Source organism: Bufo bufo, chromosome 11 (genome assembly GCF_905171765.1).
Source record: "Bufo bufo chromosome 11, aBufBuf1.1, whole genome shotgun sequence".
In the NCBI taxonomy this organism is placed as follows: domain Eukaryota; kingdom Metazoa; phylum Chordata; class Amphibia; order Anura; family Bufonidae; genus Bufo; species Bufo bufo.
The window spans coordinates 52,253,146-52,278,634 of NC_053399.1; the positions used below are offsets into that span (position 1 = coordinate 52,253,146).

Genomic DNA, 25,489 nt, shown 5'->3' on the forward strand with positions numbered 1-25,489 from the left:
TAGGGGCACTATTTGCTGGGCGCAGTTATTTTAGGGCCCTGTGTGGCAATAATTATTGAAGGGCACTATCTGCATGGTACTAGTATTATCATTGGGTTTATCTGGTTCTGCAGTATAGTATTGGGGAGCACAGCGGCACAGTATTGGGGGTGGTAGGATGATTTGTCCAGAAGATGGGAGGATGATGGAAAAGTAGTAAACTAAGATTTTGTTTGTCAAACTGCAGAGACGAGAAATGGCCGAAAAATGGCTGTCCGGTCTGAAGGTCGGAAAGGAGAAGATGAGGAAAGAGAACATCTGCATCAAAAAGACGTCACTGAATGTAAGAGGTATGTGGCGCTGTATTACCCTGTATCTAGGGGTGGATAGAGGGGTTAGTAGTACAGTACTATCTGCACATTGTAAAAAAAAAAAAAAAAAAAGTAATCTGCAAAATACTATATATTTGGGTCAGGATTTGTGCTTTTTTAATTTTTAGAATAATGATACAGCCATTTTATTTGATACTTTTGTTCTGATTCTTTTTTTTTTTCTATATTAAGGGACACCATAGTCACCAGAACCACAACAGCTAAACGTAGTAGTTCTGTGTCTATAGCATGTCTCTGCAAGCTTTTTAATGTAAATACTGTCAGAAAAAAAGGCAGTATTTACATTACTGCCAAGGAACACCTCTAGTGGCCGCTCATCATTATTAATGTTTACTACTCTACGAGGTGTGTGGATTTTTTGTGTGGGTGTGTGTTGTGGTGGAGGGCGTGATTGCCTGCTAGGGTGTGGGAAGGCGGGATCCAGGGGGCCCAAGTAAATTCTTGGCCAGGGTCCAATCAATATTAAAGACGGCCCTGATAATCAGGTAGGAGAAGGTGGAGGAGATGAGAGCCATGGACCCTCCCTACTCTGATAAATATCTTACATATATTTACAAAGGTCCCAAAATATGAGAACCATTTCAGAAATGTAGCTGCTCATATTACTGGTGCAGAGAAAATAGAGCTTGCAGCATCCCTGAGCACCATGCCGTCCTCTGCAGCAAAGAATAACAGTGGACATGTAAGATAAACTGTACTATTCTTTAGTCCTGGAGCAAACACAGCTGTGTGACAAAGCAGGTGACTCATGATATACATGAAGTAAAGGCAAAGTACAAAGCGGAAACCCTTCCAGCGTACACCATATATACTATCATCATGTAGCATTCCCTGATTATTGGCCATCAATAATAATGCATGACCTCTACCAAAACATGAAAAATAGTGACTCCCTGGCATAATTTCTATAGTAAGTGATTGTGCTACACCTGGCGTAGTCACCCACTGTCCAAATCTGGATGCTGCCTAAAAGCATAGTATTTTTTCTAAAAGTCTTTCCAACCTATAATTACAATGATAAACTAGCTTTTTTTTTACCAAGGTAATCTCGTATGAAGAGAACCTCTTTCCACATACTCTACTATAAGCTCATGCTAGGACCCCCTTTCTAGAAGGGTGGTGAGCACCTCTTGTTATGTTGAACCTGGTTGGTCCGTGTATTACATGATCAGCCATTTATTTGGCTGCCCCTTCTTCCAGGGATAAGAACTGATCATGGGACGTTTCTGAAGGCAAATTGGCCTCAATTTAAATAAGGGTTGTCCTGATAGAACCCATATAATTCAAGGAAAGCATAGGCTGCATTCACACGTCCGTGCTGTGTTGCGGACCCGCAAATTGCGGGTCTGCAACACACCAGCCTGGCACCCCCATAGAAATGCCTATTCTTGTCCGCAAGCTGCGGACAAGAATAGGACATGCTCTATCTTTTTGCGGAGCTGCGGACCCAAAGATCGGGGCCGCGCACCGCAAATGCTGTCTGCATCCATTCCGTCCCCATAGAGAATGAATGGGTCCACACCCGTTCCGCAAAATTGCGGAACGGATGCGGACCCATTTTGCAGACGTGTGAATAGAGCCTTAATAAGTGTCACATATTTTTGAACTAGAGCTACAGATTTCCACTATTTTACTGCACTTACCAAACGGATGAGCAGAATTGTCTTCTCTCCTAAGACCATCTTGAGGAAGATTTATACCTAACAAAAAAGACACCAATAAATATAAGGGGGTTAAAAAAAATTACTCAGAATGATGTAAGGGTGGGCACTACATAACTAAGTAGATCAGGAGTTTTGGAATGCGGAGTGATGACGCCCATGGAAGCTGTCGCAAACGCCAATTCCTGTCATCAATTTCTAAGAACTTGGCCCTCATGTTAGCGGTTCTTCTTGAGTTAAGAGGTACCAGTTCTATACATAAATATTACATTAGCCCCAAAAAGGATGCCCCTAAAAAAGAAAGACCACATTTATCATATTTACCACAGCCATCTTTAGTAGAGGCTCATTATTTCGCCAACAGAAAGGCTCCATGCTGTCTTTTATTGTTTCACTTGTTAGAAGTTTTTGAGGAATCTTGGCATTTATCAGCCTGCCAAGCAGCAGCTGGGGCAAGGTATGTTTTAATGACGTTGTTCCATCTTTCTCTGGGCCATTGCAGATGAAACCTCTTGACTATATTGTGCTAAAGTGACTGTCAATGCTCTTTTTATTGGACATGCTTCATATAATGTGATGAGATTATAGGCACCCATTGAGGTTGTTAGGTAAAATTTAACATGCTGCTGATGTGCAATGAAGGAATGTTAATTGTGTAGATGCCAAGAGAAGAGATCATTGAGTTGAGCTATCTTCTGGAATCAGCCTTGGGTAGATATATGTGAGAAGCATTATTCACGGGAGGGATTAGGTGAACTTTTAAAAATGAATACATCACATCAAATCAGTGGTTTCAGATTTATAGCGCTTATCAGGAGCAATTTTCCTCTCAGAGCAAAAAGTTCACTTTCTAAAATGGCAGAGGGTGACTGATTCAAAAAAATAATGTTGCCCCATTTAATCAGCCTATTATATACATCAATTGGGTTTGGATCAATGACCAGGAAAGTGCTTTCTACTCCAAATGTCACTGTTTAAAGAAACACCTTCATAGTTGGAATATATCTAGATGTAACGGATTTGGCATGCTGATATGGAATGTCACTGTTGTTCTCTATAGATTGTCAATGTCTCTTTTATAGCAGCAAAAACAATGAATTTGGGTATCTCAAATCCTTTTTAGGACCCTTGTTTATTTGCCAAAGCAGAGAGAGTACCTACAAATGGTGTGTCTCACTCTGGACAACCCAACATATCTATGCATGGACAGCTTATTGATTTCAATAGGTATCAGGGGAGGACTGGCCATAGACCATAGACCCTACAGGAAAATTTCCTGGTAGCTTGATCTCCAGTGGGGCTGCCCTAGCCTTCCTCACAGCCACCGTCCTTGTACATAATGATCTGATGCGCTCAGCATTACTTAATACTAGGTGTATCAGATGCAGGTGCCGCAGCGGGGTTAGCAATATTTTGTGCTGCACTGTGGTATTTGGTTCTGCTGGGGTGGTATTTTGTGCTGCACTACGGTGTTGCTGCCCCTACCTTCTGTCAATCTGGACCTGCCTATAATATGGGGCTGCTTTTAGGTTGTTTTCCAGAGACACTTTAAGTTCCCAGTCCGCTTCTGATATTACTGTGCTATACTTTCTGAACATTTACTGCTGTAATCCTCACAGATTACAGCTGATTGCTGGAGGTCCCAGCATGACACCCTCTGGCCAGCTCCTTGTTGGAGGACTCTACTAATAGAAATTAATTGTCCAAAGTAATTGTCCAGATCAGGACAGTTTTAAACTACCCTTTACAACTTGAATAGCAAGAGTTTGGCCGATAGCTGTTCCTTCTGACTCCCACCATATACATGCATTATATCACTTTGGCAAAGCCGAGTATGCTTGTGTTGTCAAAGCAAAGAGGGGAATAAGCTACTACCAAACACCTATGGTGACAGACTATCTCCTCTGAGAAAAAAAAAGGATTGGGTGTTAAAATTGCGACATAGCTGAAAGCTCTTTGCCCTGCCATCATCTGTCAGGGGAGAGTCAGGATGACCCCTACATGAAATATAGTCCTGGCAACATAAATGGGTTTGGCCAACAGCCTCAAAGTTTAATTCTTTGGACAATAGTCACAAGCAACCAACTTTTTATAGGAAAACACAGAGATCAGGCACAATCTTATCATGAGCTGCAGGTGACTGTGTATCCCTATGGAGCTTTGGCCTAAGGACTACATCAACCTTTTATTCCCAGTAATTTGTACATGAAAAACTAAATTCTTGTGATTTTAAAATTTGTATAAGGTAGAGAGAAAAGACCTTGGTGTATTTGGTCATGTCTGTCATAGACCAAGGACCTTCATATATCCCTATATTTTCTGACTGTCTTCTAACTTTCCATTTTACCTGCCGTCCAACAAAAAGGAAGTCATTGAGAAGATATTTGTGTTTTAGATCTACTTGGAGGGTTTTGTAATTATTCTAGCCCCATCCTGTGGTTCCCTGAAACTATGTGAGACTCAAAAGGAATGTGTCGGAGGATTCAGGTAGAACATAAGGTGGGATTAGATTCAGAGATAAAATAAGACACTCTGCTTTTTGTTTTTTCTTCTTGGTGTATTTGTGGCTTTCCGATCGGCCCATAGATGACGACTAATGGTTGCTGGAGGTGGTGACAGGATAGGTCATGAAAGGAACCTTGTAATATCATATTACCTTGGCTAATGGCCAGAGGGTCAACAGAAGAATCCAACAGACAGGCACAAAAGACAACAGGCAGGTTTATCTCTTGCAGCGTGTCACTCTGCATTGTATAGGCAGGAATTCTTCAAAGCTCAGTGCTTAAGAAAAAAGGTCCCCTTATCCTGCTCTATGGCCTAGCAGATCCCCTCACATTACTAAGTGAAGCTCAAAGAACATGTTTACTCAAGCTCAGATCATCATACAGACAGAAATGGAGCACTCTGAACAAAAATACCGATAAGAAAACAATGGACTCAAGCCAAATGACAATATGGAATAAAACCAGGCAAGAGCCAGGCATTTTTTAAATTTAAAACAATGACTGTCTTGTATTACAGTATGAATGGTGCCGCATTATGTTCTTAGAGTTGCACATGTACTAAAGAGACAAGCCACCAAAATTAGTAACGATAGTCCTGAACCGAACAGGCGAAAAGTACAGGTTACCTGGTAGCTGTGTATCATATTTTGCTAAACTTAGCCTGTTCAGGTTGTTAGCCTTTATGCAAGCAGATGACTGTATTTAGTTCTCAACTACATAGGTGAATTCACACGTGGTCAATTTGCGGCAGAAACTGTTGCATTTACATGAATTGGGCTTGCAGAAATTCATGCACAGTCTACAGAAGTAACCCCATGCATGTAGAGAGTGGATTTTCAGTAGCAGAAATGTCTGCAAATAATCTGTGCCTCCAATTTCCATATAGCAACAGATAGATTACAAAAGGCACCTGTATTGCAGTGTACTGTGCATAATCCCATGCACCACATGGGTTTACTTGCAGCAGCATAAACAAATTGCTGCTTTCGACAAGGTCACCAGTGACGGTTACAGGTCACACCTCCAGTGCAGTGAAATATTCTTACAGTAGATACGTCCCTGATTGTACAAGACTTAATCAATAGTCAGAATAGAGAAAGATACAAAGCTTCTATGCTGTACTTTCTGTAAGTGGCCATTATATTTAATGGATAGACTTGAACCCTACAGCCTGTAGGCCTCCAGAAGATCTTCTTTCGTCTACCAGACTACTGGAGCATATGTTCCAATACTCATTCTGATTAGTAGGTTTAGCCTCTAACCGTAAGCAGATTAACCTTTTTGTGTCTCAAAAAAATCTTTCGTTTAAGCATGTCCTGCACTGTGTCTAATATAATGGGAGATCATTGCCTCCTGGATTCAATACTTTATTGGGATTCACCCAATATTGGCTCTACTAGCATAGTAACTGTCAGACTGGACCAACTACGTCCTGCACCTGATATGTAAAAGCCACAACTGTGTATCAGGTGTAGCTCACTAACTAAACAGCGGTATTATTTATTTTGGGTTGGCCTGAAAGTTATTTGACTTGCTGTTAGCTCTCTTCCTCCAGGCAGACATCTGACCTCCTGCTGACATCTAGCAAGTACCCAATAGTAAGGGTGCAAAGAGGTCAGGGGTCAATGAAATTTCTCCATGCCCAGGCCTGATCGAAAATTTGGGAGATGAACTATTATTGGAACCCAGCCACCTTTTTGAAGTAATTAAAAGAAATGCGAAATACTGGGTGTGTTACCTTTCAATAACACCCCAAGCAATGGTTACATTTCTAACCTTTCCAGTGCATGCTGGGACAAGGAGCTGAGATTTTTCCTTTTTTACACTGCTACGCTACAGACGGAAAGCGTGAGTGGATTGTGAAAAAAACAGCGCAGATGCCCCCAGAGTACCGTTATTTTCATGTTGACCTAGTTGATGATCCAAAAGGTATAGAACTATGCATGTTCTGCATATCCAATTGCTGATATTGTATGATATTGTGCACGTGTAAACAGTATGGGGAAATAATACTATAATAAAGTTAGACAGGGTAAAAAGTTGGATCAGACTGCGCCAAATTTATCACAGTGGCGCACACTATATAATAAATTTGGCGTATCTTACTAAAAATTTTTGTTTTTCTTTTCCTTCTGCCACCTCTTGACTGGTGTATTTTACACCAAAAAAGTACATACTTTTAAAGAATCTTGTGCATTTTCTAGGTAAGGTGTCTAGTATGGTGCAAAAACGGTCTGAGGCCAGATTCACACACACAATGTTTTGTTGCATGATTTTTCTCCCTTTGGGCTCGTCCACTACTCCATTGTAGGAGCAGAAGAACAGAAATAGCTTGAAGTGCTGGATTCGGCTAATAACCGTCACGAACGGAACATTTTTTTAGTGGATATTTTGTTATTAACTCTGTAACAGAAGCTCCAAACAGAGATGTTAACGTACCCTTATTAATTTGAAAAAACAAAAAAAAACAAAAGATGGACTCTGGTTTTTAAAACTTTGCACTCTCCATCTACCCGTTACAATTTTGTACTGCATGTTATGATATAGGCCTATGTTTTGTAGATGGTACACTATAGTACTAATTGTGCCCACAGGGGAAACATCTTGGCCTTGTACAGAAAGTGTCCTTTGCTTTGGGTGGAGTACAAAGGTCAGTTTCAGTACATGAAATTCCTACCATGACTTTCCCAGTGATCAGATGGCATTTTATGATTTAGTGATCACCTTATTTTTGTTTTCCTAATTAGCATGTTGTGTTGTCTGACCCTTGAAGGGTTAATGGAGGGTTACATCTAATATCCTGTATATCTTAATAATACATGGGACCTCGTGTGGAAGGAAGCTTCGCAGTGAGTGGAGGTGAAGGAGTGGAGGCCAAAATAGGTTTATCCACAAAAGCAGAGAATTGAGATCAGCAGCCGCCCGGGGACACCTGGAGCAGCACATTGCAAAACCTCAGCACTTCTCACGCTGCTGCCTCTCTGCTCAGGCACAATATTAACCCACACCCACACTGAACGGATCCGTACTGAATCTGCAAGGAGAAAAACTGTGCTCTGAAGATGATGATATGAGACTTGTGCACTGAAAATCCTCACGCAGAATAAAGCATTGCTACTTAATGGCACAGAACAAAGAGTATGATAGTGTGAGCATGGCGGAAAGACTTTGTTAGACATGTCAGACTAGTCTGAGAGTTGCCAGGGTTTCCACTGCTGACAGACATCCCAGTTTCTTTCAGCACCTCTGGGTGCTGGATTCTTTCAGCATTCATCAGTTGAAGGGAAGTTGCAGCTAACCGGAGGATAGCAGAGCCTGAGGCTCAGATTATTTGCTGATCCCTGGCAGAACCCCTGGCCTACACCAGAAGATAGCTGGGCGCTGTAGATGTTCTGGTGCTTGTGGAGAGGTGCTATAGTATGATGCAGATCCTCCAGAGCAGTAGAGCTGACACATGGTCAGCTCCGGCTGCTGTATTGTACTGTGTTAGACAACTTGTGGCTTATCTTGGGGTTGTCCTGTGCTATGTTGTTGGTAATGCATAGGTCTATTCCTGCTGTTGAAGTGAATTCTCCTCCGGGAGTCCCCAGCTTCCTGATCTCACTTCCCTTGTCCATTTCTTTCAGCCTAATGAACTCTTAAATCTGGTTACCAGCAGAGACCAGTTCAGAGATCAAGTGACATTTAATGCAGACGAGTCCCTTTCACTTCACAAATACAAACATGCGTAATATTTGTGTCTAGTTCCGGCCTCCTTACTCTTCTCTCTCGACGATCCTTTTACTCACAGAACATGCTCTTCCACTTAAGGGACTTTTGACCTACAAAATCCCAGTAGAGGAGGACAAAGCTATGTTTTGGCATGGTCCTTCCTCCGCAGCCACAAAGAACAGGCAAAAGTAATATTAACCTAACATCGCCAATCGTTTACTATGTTTTACTTATCTACCATTAACCTATTCCACAGCCCTGTACAGAGATAGCACTCAGTAGGACTCACACTCTACAGGTGCCCATACACTTAAGAGTAAAATCGTCCAAACCCGCAGATTTCGGCAGGACTCGGCAACCTTCTTTTGTGTATGAGGGTGTGCCGAATCTTACCCAATATATGATTTTATTTGGGAAAGAAAAATCAAGCATGTTGACTTTCAGTACCTGATCTATTGATTCTCAAGGGAGATAAACCTTCGACTAGAGGGCCTGGCAGAAGCTGACTCCCCTCTACCGTAGAGCTGAGGGTACATAAATATGGGAGAGACAGGAAAAATAGCTGTTGGCCAGTTAAAAGGATTTTCCTACTGCTGACCTATCCTCAGGGCAGGTCATCAGTATCTGGTCGGTGGGGGTCCAACACCTGGGACCCCAGCCGATCAGCTGTTTGAGAAGGCACCGGTGCTCCTGTGAGCTCTGCAGCCTTCTCCCTGCTTACCAAGCACAGCGCCATACATTGTATAGCTTTAATTCACTTCAATGGGGTTGAGCTGCACCCCAGCCACATGACCAATGAACATGTCATCACTGGCCTGTGGAAAGCAGTGAGAAGGCCACGGCACTACTGTGAGCACGCTGCCATCTCGAACAGCTGATCGACGGGGGTCCCAGGTGTCGGACCCCCACTGATCAGGTACAGATAACCTATCCTGAGGATAGACGAAAAACCAACAGATGACGGCAGCATATCCAAAACGAGGGTCCTTTATTCACCAAACATCCATGAACAATGTACAAAAAAGTATATAAAATGCAACGTTTCGGCTACATACTAGCCTTTGTCAAGCATGTTATCAAGTGACTATTGAAAATATTTAAAGTGCTTCGTGTCCCACCCACCATTATTAAAAAACAATCAAAATGTCTCACCATATTTGGGATCCAACTACTCATTAAGATCTCTCCAATGAATACCTCTCATTCATAATCAAACATGTGAACTAAATAAGTGATTACCTTATGTGATCATAGGTGTTCTCTACGTGGTACATGGCGGGCAATGGAGTCCACATTACATGCACACCAGTTCCATCGCAGCGTCTATCAAATTCCTCCGCGCATGCTCACATGCGATCCCATGTGAGCATGCGCAGACGAATTTGATAGACGCTGCAATGGAACTGGTGTGCATGTACATTCTTGACAAAGGCTAGTATGTAGCTGAAATGTTGCATTTTATATACTTTTTTGTACATTGTTCATGGACGTTTGGTGAATAAAGGACCCTCGTTTTGCATATGCTGCCGTCATCTGTTGGTTTTTCGTTGATCTGTTGACCGTTGAGGATCTATGGTTGTGGACGAGCCGATGCATTCCTGAGGGAGTCTGCGAGGTACTGGTGCTGCTCTAAAGGGTTGTTGTTCTATCCTGAGGATAGGTCACCAGTAGTAAAATGTTGGAAAACCCCTATAAGCTTTTGACTGACAGCTAGTAAGGATGTATGGGCACCTTGAAGGGGTTGTCCAGGATTTTAATGTTAAGGAGGATAGGTCATCAATATTAGATCAGTGAGATTCTGACTCTCCTACTGATCATCTTTCTGAAGGTGCCGCAGCACGCTGGTGAGCGCTGTGGCCTCTTTATTACCAGGCACAGAGCCGTATATTGTGTAGTGGCTGTGCTTGCTACTACCCGTAGCGCTGTCTTATTCATCCAAAGGAAGGGACTGAAGTAACTGCAGTACTACACACAGCTGCCACAAAATATACGGCATTGTGTCTGGCAATGAGGAGGCCACAGTGCTCACTAAAGTGCCACGATTGCTTCAAACAGCTGATCGGCTAGGGTCTTGAGAGTCGGACCCCCCCCCCCAATCTAACATTGATGTCTTACCCTCAAGTAATCAGCATTAAAGTCCAAGACAGTCGATATGAGTTCTGTTTCACAAGCAATTACATACAATCCATGGTCAGTTTCATAGAACGTGAGGTAGGAAACTAGAGTGCCCAAACATAAGGAATGGATAGATCATAGGAGCTCTGGGAAGATATTGTCCTGGATTCTAGGACCACAAGTGTCACCCATGGGGAGTGGAAATATAATGATCTGTCTATGATATGTCAGTTTGCTAGTGTGCACCCAAACACAGTGTATGAAATGCAATTTTGGCTTCATAAATCCAATTTAAATAGAACTGTAAGTCGATCATCATCCGGTTAGCACGTGCCATGATGATTTAATTTCATATCTATTACATTCTCCTAGGACAGCGCTAATCAATAGGGAGGTGTTTCCAAAGGGTTAATGCTGTTGCATGCAGTTAGTTGAGTGGAAGTGGACCTAGGTAAAAATAAAAGCGCTCGTTCCGATAGTCTGACAGTGAAGGTTTCAGATGCTTAAAATGAGGCCTACTGGACACATAATGCCCTTGAGGAAAAGCGGGTTTCTAGTAATGAGCTTTTAAAAGAGTAGGTTCCCGCAAAGGTACTGAGGCATTACAGCACTGCTCTGTGATAACGCAACTCCTGGGAGTGGATAATGGCTTAACCTCCATGCTCTTGTTGCATCTTTCAGGCATGGCGGTTACCATTTCCGGGCTGGTAAAGAATTAGAAAACATTATAAGAAAAAAATCAGCATCTTACTGGTATTAACAAAAAACTGGACACAAAATATATCACGGGGGATATAAAGGAAACGTATATAGAATTCTTCAGTAATAATCTCTTGTTTATTGTAATACATGTATAATACATATAGCACTAAAATGCTTTTGAGACATCACCCAAAATTACATTGAAAAGTGGTCTTCTAGGAGTTGGGTTTCTCCAAGAAGATGACCAATATGCAACAACTAGTTTGGATAAAAGGATGGTCTTCCCAAAGAGGTGATGGAGAGGTTAGACTACTAGTGGCCACAAAATAAATATGACTGCCAGCTAAATCATGGCCACCTGAAAACAGCCTGACAATCTCTAATAATGTGCATATCTTGCTGTGACATGAGAAGCTGTCATGCTTCTATCAGGCATAAACAGGTAAAACCCAACCTGACCGCAGATCTCATGCCCAGATATGCCGTGCTAATAGAAATGTGCAAAATGCCAATTCACATATAGTTTGCTGCATTTTCAAGAATGTGTTACTTTTTTGCTTTAATAGCTGCATGTTGTAGGTATGGCATTCTTATGTGACCCTCTCCTCCATTTTCTCCATGACACTGGATATTGGGGCTTTAGGCCTTATGTACACAAGGTGTATTACGGCACTGTACAAACACTGAGATGTATGGGATCCTTCTGTAATTCTGAATGCCTAAGAATAAATTTGCATAAATGCAACAGAAAAATAAAATCTTGGCAAGCTCCACTAGATACCATTTTATGTATTAAAAGTAATAGATGTATGGGAGAACATCTTTAAAAAGCAGTGCCATATGGAGGCACCACACGACGACACATTGAATGCCTACATATATGTAGGACGGAACTGTGTGAATCCTTACCCGAGATACCAAACAGGCCTTTGGTGGGTCCCATTTGTGACTCAATAAGGCCACCTACATACGTTGTGGAATACGTGCGGTTTTTCCGTGCGGATTTCAATGCGGAAAAACTTCAGCGTAGTACAGTAACAGCAAAGCATATGAGAGGACACGAATCTCATGTACTCTTTGCAGATTGTTTCCTTGTAGAAATTGACCTGCTGTGTGGATCTCCAAATTAGCTGCGGTGAGATCTGCGGCAAAACGGCATCAAATCCGCACCAAAAACTGCTGTTAGAAATTGCTGATTTTGGTGAAGATATGGTGCAGAAATGCACATAAAACCGCACGGAAATTCGTATGGATCTTCTGTATATTCACCAGCACTTGTGCGCAGGTGGCCTAAGAGACCTAAAAAGTCCAGCAGAAGACAACCCCATATAAAGCTGACATTGGGAGAAATTACCATTAGGCTGGGTTCACACCTGAGCGTATTCGATAAGCGCTGTTTACAGGCATTTTTATCGGGCGTTTCTGAGGCGTTTTTGTATTTTGGAAACGCGCGTCATACGCGCGTTCTTGCTATCGACCACAAAGGCGTACAATGAAAAACAGAGGTGTTACGCGCGACAATACGCCCCAAAGAAGCTCCTGTACTTCTTGGGGCGTAGGGCGTTTTACAGTGCGTTCGTATGCGCTGTAAAACGCTTAGGTGAGAACCATGCCCATAGGGAAACATTGGTTTTTGCCTGTTGAGCGTTTTACAGAGCGTAGGAACGTGCTGTAAAACGCTCAGGTGTGAACCTAGCCTTAGGGTACAGCCATGAGGGTGCATTTTCTGTAGAGGACTTTCTGCCACAGATTTTGCTGTAATTGCATGTGGGATTTTCCCGGATTTTGCTGCAGATTTGCCCAAGGTTTCACACTATGCATTTCAAGGATGAATTCTGCGGTGGAAATCTGGAGCAGAAACTGATGTGCTGCGATCAATCAAATTATGTTTTGGAATTTTTCCGTTTTTCGTTCCACTTTTCCGGTACTGTATTACACTGCAGAGTTACACACAATTCCACAGAACAAAATCTGCAGCGTTTGTGAACGCTTTATTAAAATGACTTCCCTGGTGTGCAGTGATAGCATTACAATGCAACTAACAGTAGTCGCGCACATATTCTGTATGTATGGAGGGTGGACCCTACGAATCAACCCCAGTATATATATATATATATATATATACATATAGCATTTCTTTGGCGGCTGGTCACTGCAGCAGTACATCACGTGTGTGAACAAGTCCATATACTTTCAAAATAGTTTGGCTAATGTCCAGGAAAATCACACGAAGAATGAGTCATGTGGTTAGATGTCTGGCCAGCTGGATTGTGCATGAGCAGCAAGAATCAGTATTATAATTAGTCACATGGAGTACTAGTACCCAGAACAGACAGCCGCACCTAAACCAAGGGAACTTACCATCCAGCAAGGTGGCAGGGATCATCCAGAACAGGTCGCGCTGTGCCCCATCTTGTGAGGGAGAGGCACGGAGGCGAGGGGCATGCACAAGGGTTGAGCCATAAAATCTCTTTATTTATATTTCTCGGGAAGAAAGCAGCATCTAGCAGATGGCTTCCTACTAAATATTTAAAACCTGTTTTATCCATATACCTCTGTGTGTGGAGACACTTCCCTCAGAGTGCTTTATATCGCTAATTAATTTAATTACGCCCACGCTGATCGTGTGTTCCCATATTTTGCATTATAATCTCTAATATGAGATGTGGCCTCCCACACCAGCTCTTTCATGGGATCGTTCTGCCTTCTTCCTGACACATGCGCATGTAAATTTAACTCCTTAAGTGCTACCAGGATGTAGAGAATCCAGGGGGGCGTTCTGCAGCAGGATGTTTAACGTGCACTGTCATGTCAGGTCCTGTTCACATGTCCTACATCGTGTCATTGCTGAGCTGCAGTTCTTATGATACAAATTACAGGCCCGACGTAAAGACGACTACTACCAGCTGGTACTACTACTACTCTACATGTACAACCACACAAAACATGCATACCGGCCGAGAGCCTGCAGACATTTTTTTTTTTTCACTCCTTCAAAAATGTCCTTGTCCGCAAAACGAATGGGCCGTTTTTTTTTTTTTTGTGGGGCCGCGGAACAGACGTACGGAGGCGGTCATCGGAGGCAGTCGCAGTGTGCAGTCCACATCTCTCGCAGTCCCATTGAAGCGAATGCGGATCAGATGTGGCGAAAAACCGCAATCAAGTGCATGAGCCCTAATAATAACTGCAGCAACTTTTAGGCTAATTTCACATGAGCGAGTTTTCTGCCAGAATACATTCCATTTTGCGAACGCCCAGCATCCGGACTGAATCCTGACCCATTCATTTCCATGTGTCTGTGCACATGAGCGTCGTTTATCACTCTGCGTTCAGGAAAAATCGCAGCGTGTTCTGTATTGTGCATTTTTCAAACAGCCCTTGTCCTAAACAAATGAATGGGGCTGCGTAAAAAAAAAACACGGAAGGCATCCGGATGCAATGTGTTTTTCACTGATGGTTGGTAGGAGAAGTAGATAGTTATTCTTCAGTTTTTCTTCGCGTGTGTGAAAAATGGATGCAAACGGAAACACTGAGAGGAATCGCAGATAAAACTTATTGAAGATTTATCAAGACTGGTGCAAACAGAAAATGGCTTAGTTGCTCATAGCAACCAATCAGATTCCACCTTTCATTTTTTAGAGCTCCTTTGGAAAATGAAAGGATCAACCTGATTGGCTGCTATGGGCCAGTTTTTCTTTGCACCTGTTCTGATAAATCTCCCCCATTGAACTTGCATGAAAATCTATCAGTTTTTCACTGAACAGACCCTGACATATTCCATATCGCTCATGTGAATGAGGCCTTAGTGTGGAAAGTATTAAAACATAATTCATATATTATTTGGCAGAACAAGATCACCCACGATTTCTTTCAAAGGCACAAAAAGAGGTCTACACAGTCATACAAGAAAGCCATATAGACACCATGGTCCTCATTTATCAAAACTATCTGACAGGAAGACTGCCCTTGTTGCCAACCAATCACAGGACAGCTTTTATTTTTCCTCAGTGGTTTACAGAATGAAAGCTGTGCTGTGATTGGTTGCTATGGGCAACAAGGGCAGTCTTCCTGTCAGATAAACGAGGCCATGTTATGTCTCAATTCCAGATCCTTATAAGAATATAAAGAAAGCAATGTATATGTGCTCCCATCAGTCGTCAGGTTCTAGGAAAGCTGGGTGACAACATGGCTACAAAACTGTAACTGCCACAAGGGTTGTCGCCCAGCTTTCTCAGGGTCCCCGAAAGGCACATTTGCCTGGTTATACAGTGATATGTGATTTGTCTGTATGGCGATGTGATTTATTTCTGACATATCAATGTAGATCAGTAGTAATTTCCACGGGTGCCAAATGATCAAATATTCTGCATTATTGGAAGGTCGTAGTACAGGATATGAAAAATGCCCATAGTAATAGGAAACCATAATAAAACATTACCATAAAATCCGCTCTAATCACCTCGATTTCTCATCAGAGGAGTCTCGTAATTGGTTATCTCTGCTCCTGGTCATGTCAGATTACAGATTACCTTCAGGTCTGTGTTTTGGAGGTTATCACGTGGCGTATCCTGGCACCTTCATGGCACCCATATACCATAATATCATGGTGTGAGCAGACCCCCCAAGTGTGCCTCTTTTGGGTGGACAGTCCCCACTTTTGACCCAAGTCCCTCTGTCCCTCTTCTCTTTTTGATCTGAGGGATAGATTTGCATTATTACATTTACAATATTGATCCGGAAAGTGTTTGTCCGGTTCCTCTCTCTATATTAGTCCACCTGGTATATTATTTCCTTATTTGATCCAGATAATTTTTGCCGTATTGTATAAAAGAAATCTATTGAAGTGTGTAAATATGCACAATGAACCATAAGTCTCTCTATTTGACTGACCAAAAAGTTGGGGGGTATGTGTTAGAATGGCATACAAGTTATTTATATGCCATGGTAGGTAGGTATGGTTTAGCTACTGGCACCATTAGGGTTTACATAACGATTTAAAGGCTTATGGCTTTATGGCTTGATTTCTACTGCAAAGAGCTCATTATGGCCTAAAATGGTGCAGAGGCATGTTGTTAGGAGGAATAATCAGAGTGACAAGTACCCCTGTTCGAGGACACTGTAAAGTGGTGTTTTATTTGTGTGCGCGGCGGGGTAAATCCTGGTGCTCTCTGCATTCAGGATGTCACCGAGAACCAGGAGGGGCAGGGCCTGTAATCAATTTGCCATCGATTCTTTTTCTGTGTCACTGTTCATTCTGTATAGGGCACAAAGTACAGGCCAAGGAAGTCCCCAAAGCGCTACTAAGGAGTGCACCGCATCAAAGGGATTAAAGAGTGAATCAAGCAGAGGTCCACGTCATGGAGCACAGAACTAGTTAACAGCTTTGCACTTGCACAGTCTCAGCGGGTGAAATTAACATACCGCGTACCCCCCCCCCCTTTTTTTTTTTTTTCTTAAATGATGTTTTCAGCCAATTAAGGCGCCTTTTTTTTCTCCATGCAGTTTGGAGGCGCTCTGTTCCCAGCCACCCTGGGATGGTGATGAGCTGGGTTTTCTCGTCAGAGCTCATTCATTATCTCCATTACCGCCAGGAGAATAGGTGGCGGTGGCATTGTTGGGAGCGGGTCTATGGGTTAGATGTAGCATTTATCACACAGGCTGTGAACAGCCTTTGACAGTCAAGCACTGATAGGACAAGCTGAGTGTGAGCGCACTCTGCAAGCCCCATGCAAATTACCCAGGGCTTCCCAATATGCCCTGATCAGTGCTTTTCCCTGGGCCCAGAACTATTAGTGGTTTTGATAACAGTGAGGAGGTCATTAGCAACATGGGCAGGCGGAGAGGAGGAGCAGAGAGGGGGGCTTACAGGGGGAAAGCCAGGGTGTAATTACATGAATTCAATAGAGAGGCTGCCGAGGAAGCCAAAAATTTGTCAGCACCCAGCAATCAGAAAAAATGTATTTTCATTTTATCCTTAACCCATATTAACTTGGCATTATCATCTTTCTGTGTTAACATTTGCAGGATATTAAAAGCCTGGGGTATACATACAAACAGAATTAACCCTGTCCTGCCTGAGTGCTCCAGTGCCCCACTGCCAGTTCGACCAGGCAGAACCCTTCTATGTCATTAGTCACAATTACATACTATTACACTCAGCTCTGCATCACAAATTGCATCCAAGTGCCTCTTTCTTTTCCTGAAGCCCCAATATATATGCATTTGGCAGACAAACAATAAGCTGCTGGTTTAGTTCCTATCCGGCAATGTTTGGAAGGGGGAACACTCATGTAACCCATTGTAGTGCCGTCCTTTAAGCCCATCCTTACTAATTCCTTCATAGAAGCGGAAAAAGTTTGCTTGGTGCTGAATGGATGATATTTATTGTTCGACTTGGGCTAATGTATTGGCAATGGAGCATTCCAGCCTGTGCAAACAGCGCAGTACAAACACAAGGGATGGGACTCCAGTGCCCTTTCACAGACCCATGTCATAGGAGCAGAGAGGAGACGGACTGCCCCGCTTTCTGAACTCTGGTTTATGGCTTGTCTTTGGAAAGCCTGTGTTTCTTTCCATCTTGGGCATCCAGTGCACAGTAATATGCATTCATGTTTCATACCACAAGTCCGCCCTCCAAACAATCAGCATTAACTTAATATCGACCTTAAAGGTATTATTTGGGAAGGGGATCAAACCCCAATGTTAAATTAAAAATGACATTGTGCTATAAGACTGTTTACCTATTGAGATCATTTAGAAATACAGGTTAATGGTATCAAAAAATATCTAAGGCTGGTCATACCCATGCTTTCTCTCGTGACCCCCCCATACACAAGCACGCTTGACCGAGCATGCATCTGGAGTAAACCGCTACCGGACTCCTCTGAGGGTGGGCTTACGTCTCCTGATAACAAGATGAGCAGGCATGTTGACATCGAACAGCCCGATCCTTTTCTACACCTGCCATCAAGGGAGAGTCAGGAGGCCTCATCATACACATCAGATGGGCAGATGGTCCTGATGAAATTGACAGGTTCTGCCCACATTAATGTGTATTGCCAGCTTTAATATACTTTAAAGTATAATGTGTTGCCGTTTCTGATGATAATTTCGTACAACCCTAAGGTGCAGAAAATATGTATGTATATGCACACACTATATATATATATATATATAGATGCCTACAACCTGAACTCAAGGTCTCTGTTTCTTCTATTACAGCATCCATACCCTTCAGAAGAACAGAAGAAACAGTTAGCACAAGACACAGGGCTGACTATATTGCAAGTAAATAACTGGTAAGTAATGAGAACCCATCCACCATTCAATCTAAAATGATCTACCTGCTAAGATATTTTGCTGCAATGTTTCCATATCCTTGGGAAATTCTTGGCTGACTGTTGTGTAAAAAAGTACAGTAGTTTTACCGTCTACCAATGGAGAAGCTCTTAAAGGGGCTGTACAGGATTAGAATAAAGGGGCTGTTTTCTTTCTAGCAACAGCGCCACCCTTGACTGTGTGCCGTGTCTGGTACTGCAATTCACCGCCATTCATGTGAATTACATTTTTTCTTTACGCCACCCAGTGTCTGACCAAAGGAACCATATGTCTTACTAATGATATTGATATCAAGCATTCTCTGATGTGGTTCTGGCTTTAGGCTAGCTCTCATGTACACCTTCGTCAGTCCTCATGTGTACACTGATGAGAGAGGCCGGTGACGTGTGCAGTGGAGGACAGCAGATGCAATTCTTCTAGTGCTCCAATAATGCTTTCAATGGCTCTGTTTTTAATGAGGGAGGAAAATCATAATGCTGCAGTCTGTGACATTTGATTAAAAGCTACTTGGTGTTGCCTTTTAACAAGCTGATTTATGCTTTCTACAGCAGGGACTCTCGGCTTCTATATTTCACAGAACCTCAGTATTCATAATCATCTGGAAGTGCTTCATACTCCCACTTAGCCTTGACCAGCAATTTATATATTAAGAAACATGCCATGATACACTACCGCACCAGAAGTGTCTCCGGTAGCTTTAAAGGGTGGCAGAGTAGACTGGGAACTGGTAAAATAATCCTAGAAATGACCAAATGGTTTAGCTACCAGGATAGCAGACCCGCAATGTGCCTGCCTTTGGGGTACATATGTTTGGGGTTTATATAGGCTGTATTGAATAACAGGTAAATCAATGGTATGCACATCTTCAGGATACGTCCTCATGGACACATTTTTCGTCAGCGATTTTTACTGTGAATTTGCGGCAAAATCTGCAACAAATCCTCTGCCAGTGCCACGTCACCCTATGCCTGCAAAGGGTCAAATTTATAGAAAGAATCTACACCGAATATCAATTTTTCCTGCAGCGTGTGGATGAAATTCATCTTCCACCTGCAAATCGGCATGGAAAACATGCAGCATATCGGCTATAGGTGAACATGCCCTTATTCCTTGTAGTTACTCACATACAATGTTCTGCAGAGTGGTCACGCTCTGTACAGATGCATTTAGACTGGGTTCCCACAGGGCGGTTTGGCTGACGTTTTGCGCCATTGGAAAAAAAAATGCATTGGAAAAACCGCATGTGGTGTTTAAAGACCAAATGTGGCGTTACCAGCCGCAGTTCACTGTGCAGATGGCTGAAACGGATCAGCTGACATAGAACCACTGTTCGGTGAGGTTTTCCATAAAGTTTAAGGGGCCGTTCACATCTCGTTTTTGCTGTACGTCAGGTGGATACATTTAGACATTTTATACAGTAAATACAAAAACATATACAAAAGTATGTAATTTTGTGGTTATCTATCCTTTTTGTTTGACAGATTTACATACGTTTTAATATGTTTGTGGCCATTTTTTTTAAACAAGTTTTTCCGAAACCTTTCTTTTTTTTAAATAAAGATTTGACGGCATTAAAGATGGATACATTTAACAGATGGAAATATATTGTCTTACGTTTACAAACGCTCCATGTGTAAACCCGGCCTTAGAGTTTCAGGTTATTTCTCATTGCCTGGCTATCCCAAGTGTTATATATAATTTAATTTGTTCATAGGGTCATGAAGTCACCTGGAACCAGTCAATTAGCAGAACATCTAATACAGATGCAGGTGATAATTGCTTTCCCTATATCCCCTATGAATGACTTAGCGGACTCCTCCTAGGCCTATATATTCTCCAGTGCTTGAGTGGGACACGGAGGGGGCCTTGAAGATTTGGAGCAGGCCGCTGTGATTTCTCGGCCCATCTTGACAACACACGACCTGCTTTGATATTTCACAGCCAGCTTTAGAAGGGATACCTTTCTGTGTGGATTAGCCCTCTGACTGTAGGGCTGGATGAGAGAGACATAGGGAGGGAGGGGGGAGGCAGAGAAGCTGCAGGATTTTCAGACAACGATCAGAGCCGCAAAGAAATGATATTGGATTTACTTATCAAAATACAGGCCCCGGTTTTTATCACAGGCTTAATTTTGTTCCCGACATTTCGGGGTGATGTTCAGATTAATTGAAACGACAGTTCTCTTTCAGAATTCGGGGAGAGTATTTGCACGGATTTCAGTACTAATACAAACTTAATTACATGGGACTCTATTTTATCATTCTAATTCCATGTAGCCGGCTCTGTATTTACAAATGAGAAACCTTCGCCTTTTATTCACAGCTTCCCTTAATATATTTATCAAAGCAGGTTCATTTACAAAGTGCTCTATCTGTGGTGTGCAGGCAGGCAGACACCAACAAAGCCGTTAGCTTTATCAGCCTGAGCTCCTGATGAGCCACCCGCAGGTCAATTGATTTTCGTGGTTCTCTGATTCATTTTTTCCCCCCCATTTTTTACGGATCACAATGAGAGACACGCTCGGAGAACTAGCTGGTTTGTCCGACTTATCAGTTGGGTAATTTTTTTTTTTTTTCCACCGCTTTTTTTTTTTCAAGCTACTTAAGTTGGCCACAGGAACTGCTGTTATCAGAGTTTAATGCACCCTATAGTGTGGATAGCATTTCAATTAAACCAGTAACCACAGCTTAGATGCAGTCGTTTCCATGCTGAGTGCAGTACAGAAAGTGATGTGCCTAGCTAGAGAGGCAGAAAATTGAGTTGCCTTGCTTCTGTCAATGTGATTAATGTAGAAATAAACTGCTAACCTAGAGAAGAGACTGATAACACAGTATGAGGATAAGCAGAGGCGCTTCTTCGCCAACAGATCCTTCTCTTTTTGGGACTTGGGAATGCTCTATTAGGGCTTTTCTTTTCTTGTCTTTTATATTTCCTGTCTGGAAAATGTGACAGTATAAAAAATCCAATTTTCAATATAGGGAGATAGATACAAGATTATGTTTGTGCTTTTATCGGAACATTTGTCAATCCAAATGGGAATGTTGGAAGTTTATTTTATCCTGTCCATAGATATCACAGCAATTCATAATCATGGCTATATTACATTTATTATAAAGCCTTGTGTAAGCGGTGTAGATACTGACGTGAAACTTTAAAACGACAGCTTCTCTAGCTTAGACTACAATCATATGACAGCAAAAAAGCCATTAAAAACGGACACACTATCGTTTTTTTCGTGGCCATTTTGCAACCATTTTCTGGCCGTCTTGTCTGTTTGTAACTGCCGTTTCACGGCCATGCATCCGTTCTGTTATGATTGTTAGAAACGGTAATTAAAAACGGATGAAGTTCATTGGCTTTTTTTTTTAACATCCCAACCCTCGCACAATATACATAATGCCCCCCACATCACATGGCCTTCATAGGGCCCTCCAGTATGAATAATGGCCCCCATAATGCCCCCTCCCAGTATAAATAAGGCCCTCCTTAGTGCCCCTCAGTGTGACCATGGCCTCCACAGTGCCCCTCAGTGTGACTCATAGCCCCAATAGTACCCCCAGCATAAATCCCCCATTAGTGCCTCCCAGAATTATTGCTGCCCCCTTTAGTGTCCCACAGTATACCAAATGCCCCTATTAGTGGCTTCCGCATCAAGTGAGGAGCAACTGTCTCTGCGCATGCAAGTAGATGAGGTCATTTTTTAGTTTTAACCCCTAAAAGGCAATTTTTCACTAGTGCACCTGTTTTTAATGACCGTTAATAATCTGCCAAACGGGTGCACTTATGTCGAAACATGGCCTATTGATTTCAATCACAGCCAGGGAGAAAACAAAAACTCGCCTTTTCCCTGGCTGTGACACTCTCCACTGTGATTGTAACGCGCTACAGCCAGGGAGAAGGAGACGCCCATTGAGAAACCCTGAAGTCTCCTCCTCACTGTACCTGTAAACTGTGGGGGGGGGGGGGGGGGCACAGCGGGGTCCAGGAGCCATATTTAAAAAATCAGGCAGGGTGGCAGCATCAGCGGGGGGTACCCTGCAAGTACAGGTATTTATCTCCATTAATACTAAACCATGAAAGGTCCTCTTTAAAGTCAATGCACCCGTCATGGTATATGTCTGAACAGTGTTTGAGGTATTTTACAGTAAACTCCCGATGGAAAGACCTGCAGCTAAAACGCTATGTGAATACAGCCTTACCCATAGGCGGTGACTAGTGTTGACTTGAATGGTGCAGACCTGCAGTACTGGACACAGCCCATGGACAGGAATGGCCCATTTTTTCTAGTCCAAGACCACTACTTTAATGCTAGAAGTAGAGTGTAGACCTCGTGCTACAAAATAATTTGGCTACTATACTAATATTAATAATATTTAAAAAAAATTGGTAGTGAATCTGAACATATGTGTCAGGAAAAATGTTACAAAATTGTTCCACCATGGGAGACATGTATACAAATGACTTCCAGTGTGCGTATCACACATCACACCACTTATGACAGACTCTTACTGCAGAAAATTCCACCCCAGAAACTTCTATATAGTATATACAGTACAGTATGTCTGTTGTTTTCATTGCATTTAGCATCTGACGTTATCTAGTTAGGGTTTGGACTTCTATCAAGCAAAATAATGTCCCAGCGTGCTTGTAGTTATTTGCTAATTAGTACATATAGTGAACACTCCCTCGATGAAGAAGGAGAGGATACGCCAGTTGACAAGGTTACACTATATAACATAGTAGTTGTAGAAGGGGACGTCTCTAACCTCCACTCGAACCACAAGTGGGGTGGTGGGAGAAAGAGAGAAAGGGGCGCACAATAGGATAGTACGTTCGAATAAATTGAATTATTGAAAAGAAAGAGCAAGGCTCACCTTATTGAGTTGTGCTAAGGATAGGCACAACTGTATTGTAGATATGAATGGAGTAAAATCCCATTCCACAGGGCTGCAGCCGCAGGTGATATCTCTCCTGGAAAGGGGGTCCAATCCTCCAGAGAGTGCTTGTCGAGAAGAAAAGATGCTGCAATGGCGCAAATCCACTGGTGAAAACGGACATGAAACTTCGATCTGGATATTCCTTTTTTTTATTATTTAAAGAAAGTGCATAGCCATGTAAACAAAGCGTTTCTGGGACTAATAGTTCCCCTTCATCAGGTTCACACTATATAACATGGTATGGATAGAAATATAGGAATATCAGCAAACGTACATGCACAAACATGAGTATACTGCAAACAATGCCAAAGTCTGTTTGTCTAATTCGCTCCTTCACCTTTGAAGGTAAACAAGAGATTTGAAACTCTCCCTAACTTATGGAGATAAGATATCAGTCCCATTAGCAAGGAGCAAACTGAGGTTTAATTCTGGTTAAAGGTGACAGTCCCAGGAACTAAAACTGTGTAGGAGATTGGCAGGTAATCATCACACAGAGATAATGAGCGATTAGAGGCCGGAAAAGAGTGTGAAAGGGTTACAGGTGAGTGCAAACTCAAATAAAGCGCCCCTCCTCTCTCCCTACTGCCACTACTTGTTGTTTTTGAATAAGACCCTCAGTTTTGGGGTTTCATTGAGTTTTGTGTAGAAAAGGGTGGTGTAGATTCATTTTAAGTCAGTCTTTTGGAGAATTTACATTAAGTTTTACTAAAATCTATTTGGAAGATAGAAGATCTGTTCTGTAGGAAAGGATAAGAAGCAATTGCTTTGGTATAGACCACAAGTCTGACCCCTATTTATGGTGTCTTACAGTAGTTACACTATTGGGGCTTGTCTTTACTACACTAATGGCCCTTGAAACATAGTTTCTAAGGCTGAAAAAAGACATTTGTCCATCCAGTTGACCCTGTTATCCTACAAGTTGGTCCAGAGGAAGGCAAAAAACTCCATGAGGTAGAAGCCAATTTTCATCATTTTAGGGAATAGAAATCCTTCCCAACTCCATGCAGGCAATCAGTATAACTAACTCCATGAATCAACAACTTCTCCAGAATTCTAGTAGCTATAGCCTGTAATATTATTACACTCCAGAAATACATCCAGGCCCCTCTTGAACTCTTTTAGTGAATTCACCATCACCACCTCCTCAGGCAGAGAGTTCCATAGTCTCACTGCTCTTACCATAAAGAATCCTCTTCTATGTTTATGTAGAAACCTTCTTTCCTCCAGACGCAGAGGATGTCCCCTCGTCACAATATGAGGGTGCATATTGTTGTGAAAAATGTGCAGTCACACCAACAATTCGGCCAACCGGAAAAATACCAGGAACAATCATATAGCCTTTAGAAGTTTATACTGGACAGCTGCCCTGTGTGAAGAATCATGATAACCCAACTCATTAGCTTTCTTCTAAATAGGCAGATAATTTCTCAAGACCTTCTTTCAGTTTCTCATGAAGTTAATAGGTCTATACTAGTCTACAGAAACAATTCCATTTGTTATATTGGATGACAATGGAAAGTTGAATTGGCATATAAATCCACTAACTATATGTAAATCTCCACTGAGCCAGGATGACCTTAGTGTGTAGACTGCATGGGTTCCTTCCTGACCATCAAGTACCTATCATGATATGGCAATGATCTGTAGATATTCTTTTTGAAGTGATGCATATTTGTCTATATGCGTGGAGGGGAGCTTGGGTGTAGTTGTAGGTTGTTCCTCCGGGTAACAGTACCACTCCATTTGTCTAGAGTTGATAGTAGCAGTCGGAGGCTGGAGGGTACCAGTGAGGCTGCATGAGAACATTCCTGTACATTCCAGTGTGAAGGACATTACTGCCCTGGAATGATGTTTGTGAAAGGGCGATGCCAACGTTCACCCAGAGACTTCTGCTCTGTAACAATGTCATACATAGACTCTGAGAAATACCTATGAAAATACATCTTTTTTTATCAGGAGATGAAAGGCAGAATGTATACAGGGAGGGGAGGTTAGAACCAGATGATTCCCTGTTTTACGAATAAGCAGCTTAATGCATCTTGGCACCCAGAGCCTGCCTCAGAATGCCTCGGGCTCTCTGTGAGCAGAATAGCAATTTTATTACTTTGTCATTAAACCAATTTCACAGCAGTATTGTTTGTTAATGAGCA

The 25,489-nt window shown here is 42.4% G+C and overlaps 1 protein-coding gene across 9 annotated transcripts in view; it reads left to right on the plus strand.

The window, feature by feature from the left end:
• The window catches only part of MEIS2 (Meis homeobox 2), a 120,069-nt gene that overhangs the window by 77,473 nt on the left and 17,107 nt on the right, over window positions 1-25,489 (plus strand). For all 9 annotated transcript variants that reach the window (XM_040412468.1, XM_040412469.1, XM_040412463.1 and 6 more), the window contains one exon: window positions 18,286-18,362. In XM_040412468.1, the coding sequence (XP_040268402.1) occupies window positions 18,286-18,362 (77 nt within the window). The remainder of the gene's footprint in view (window positions 1-18,285; window positions 18,363-25,489) is intronic.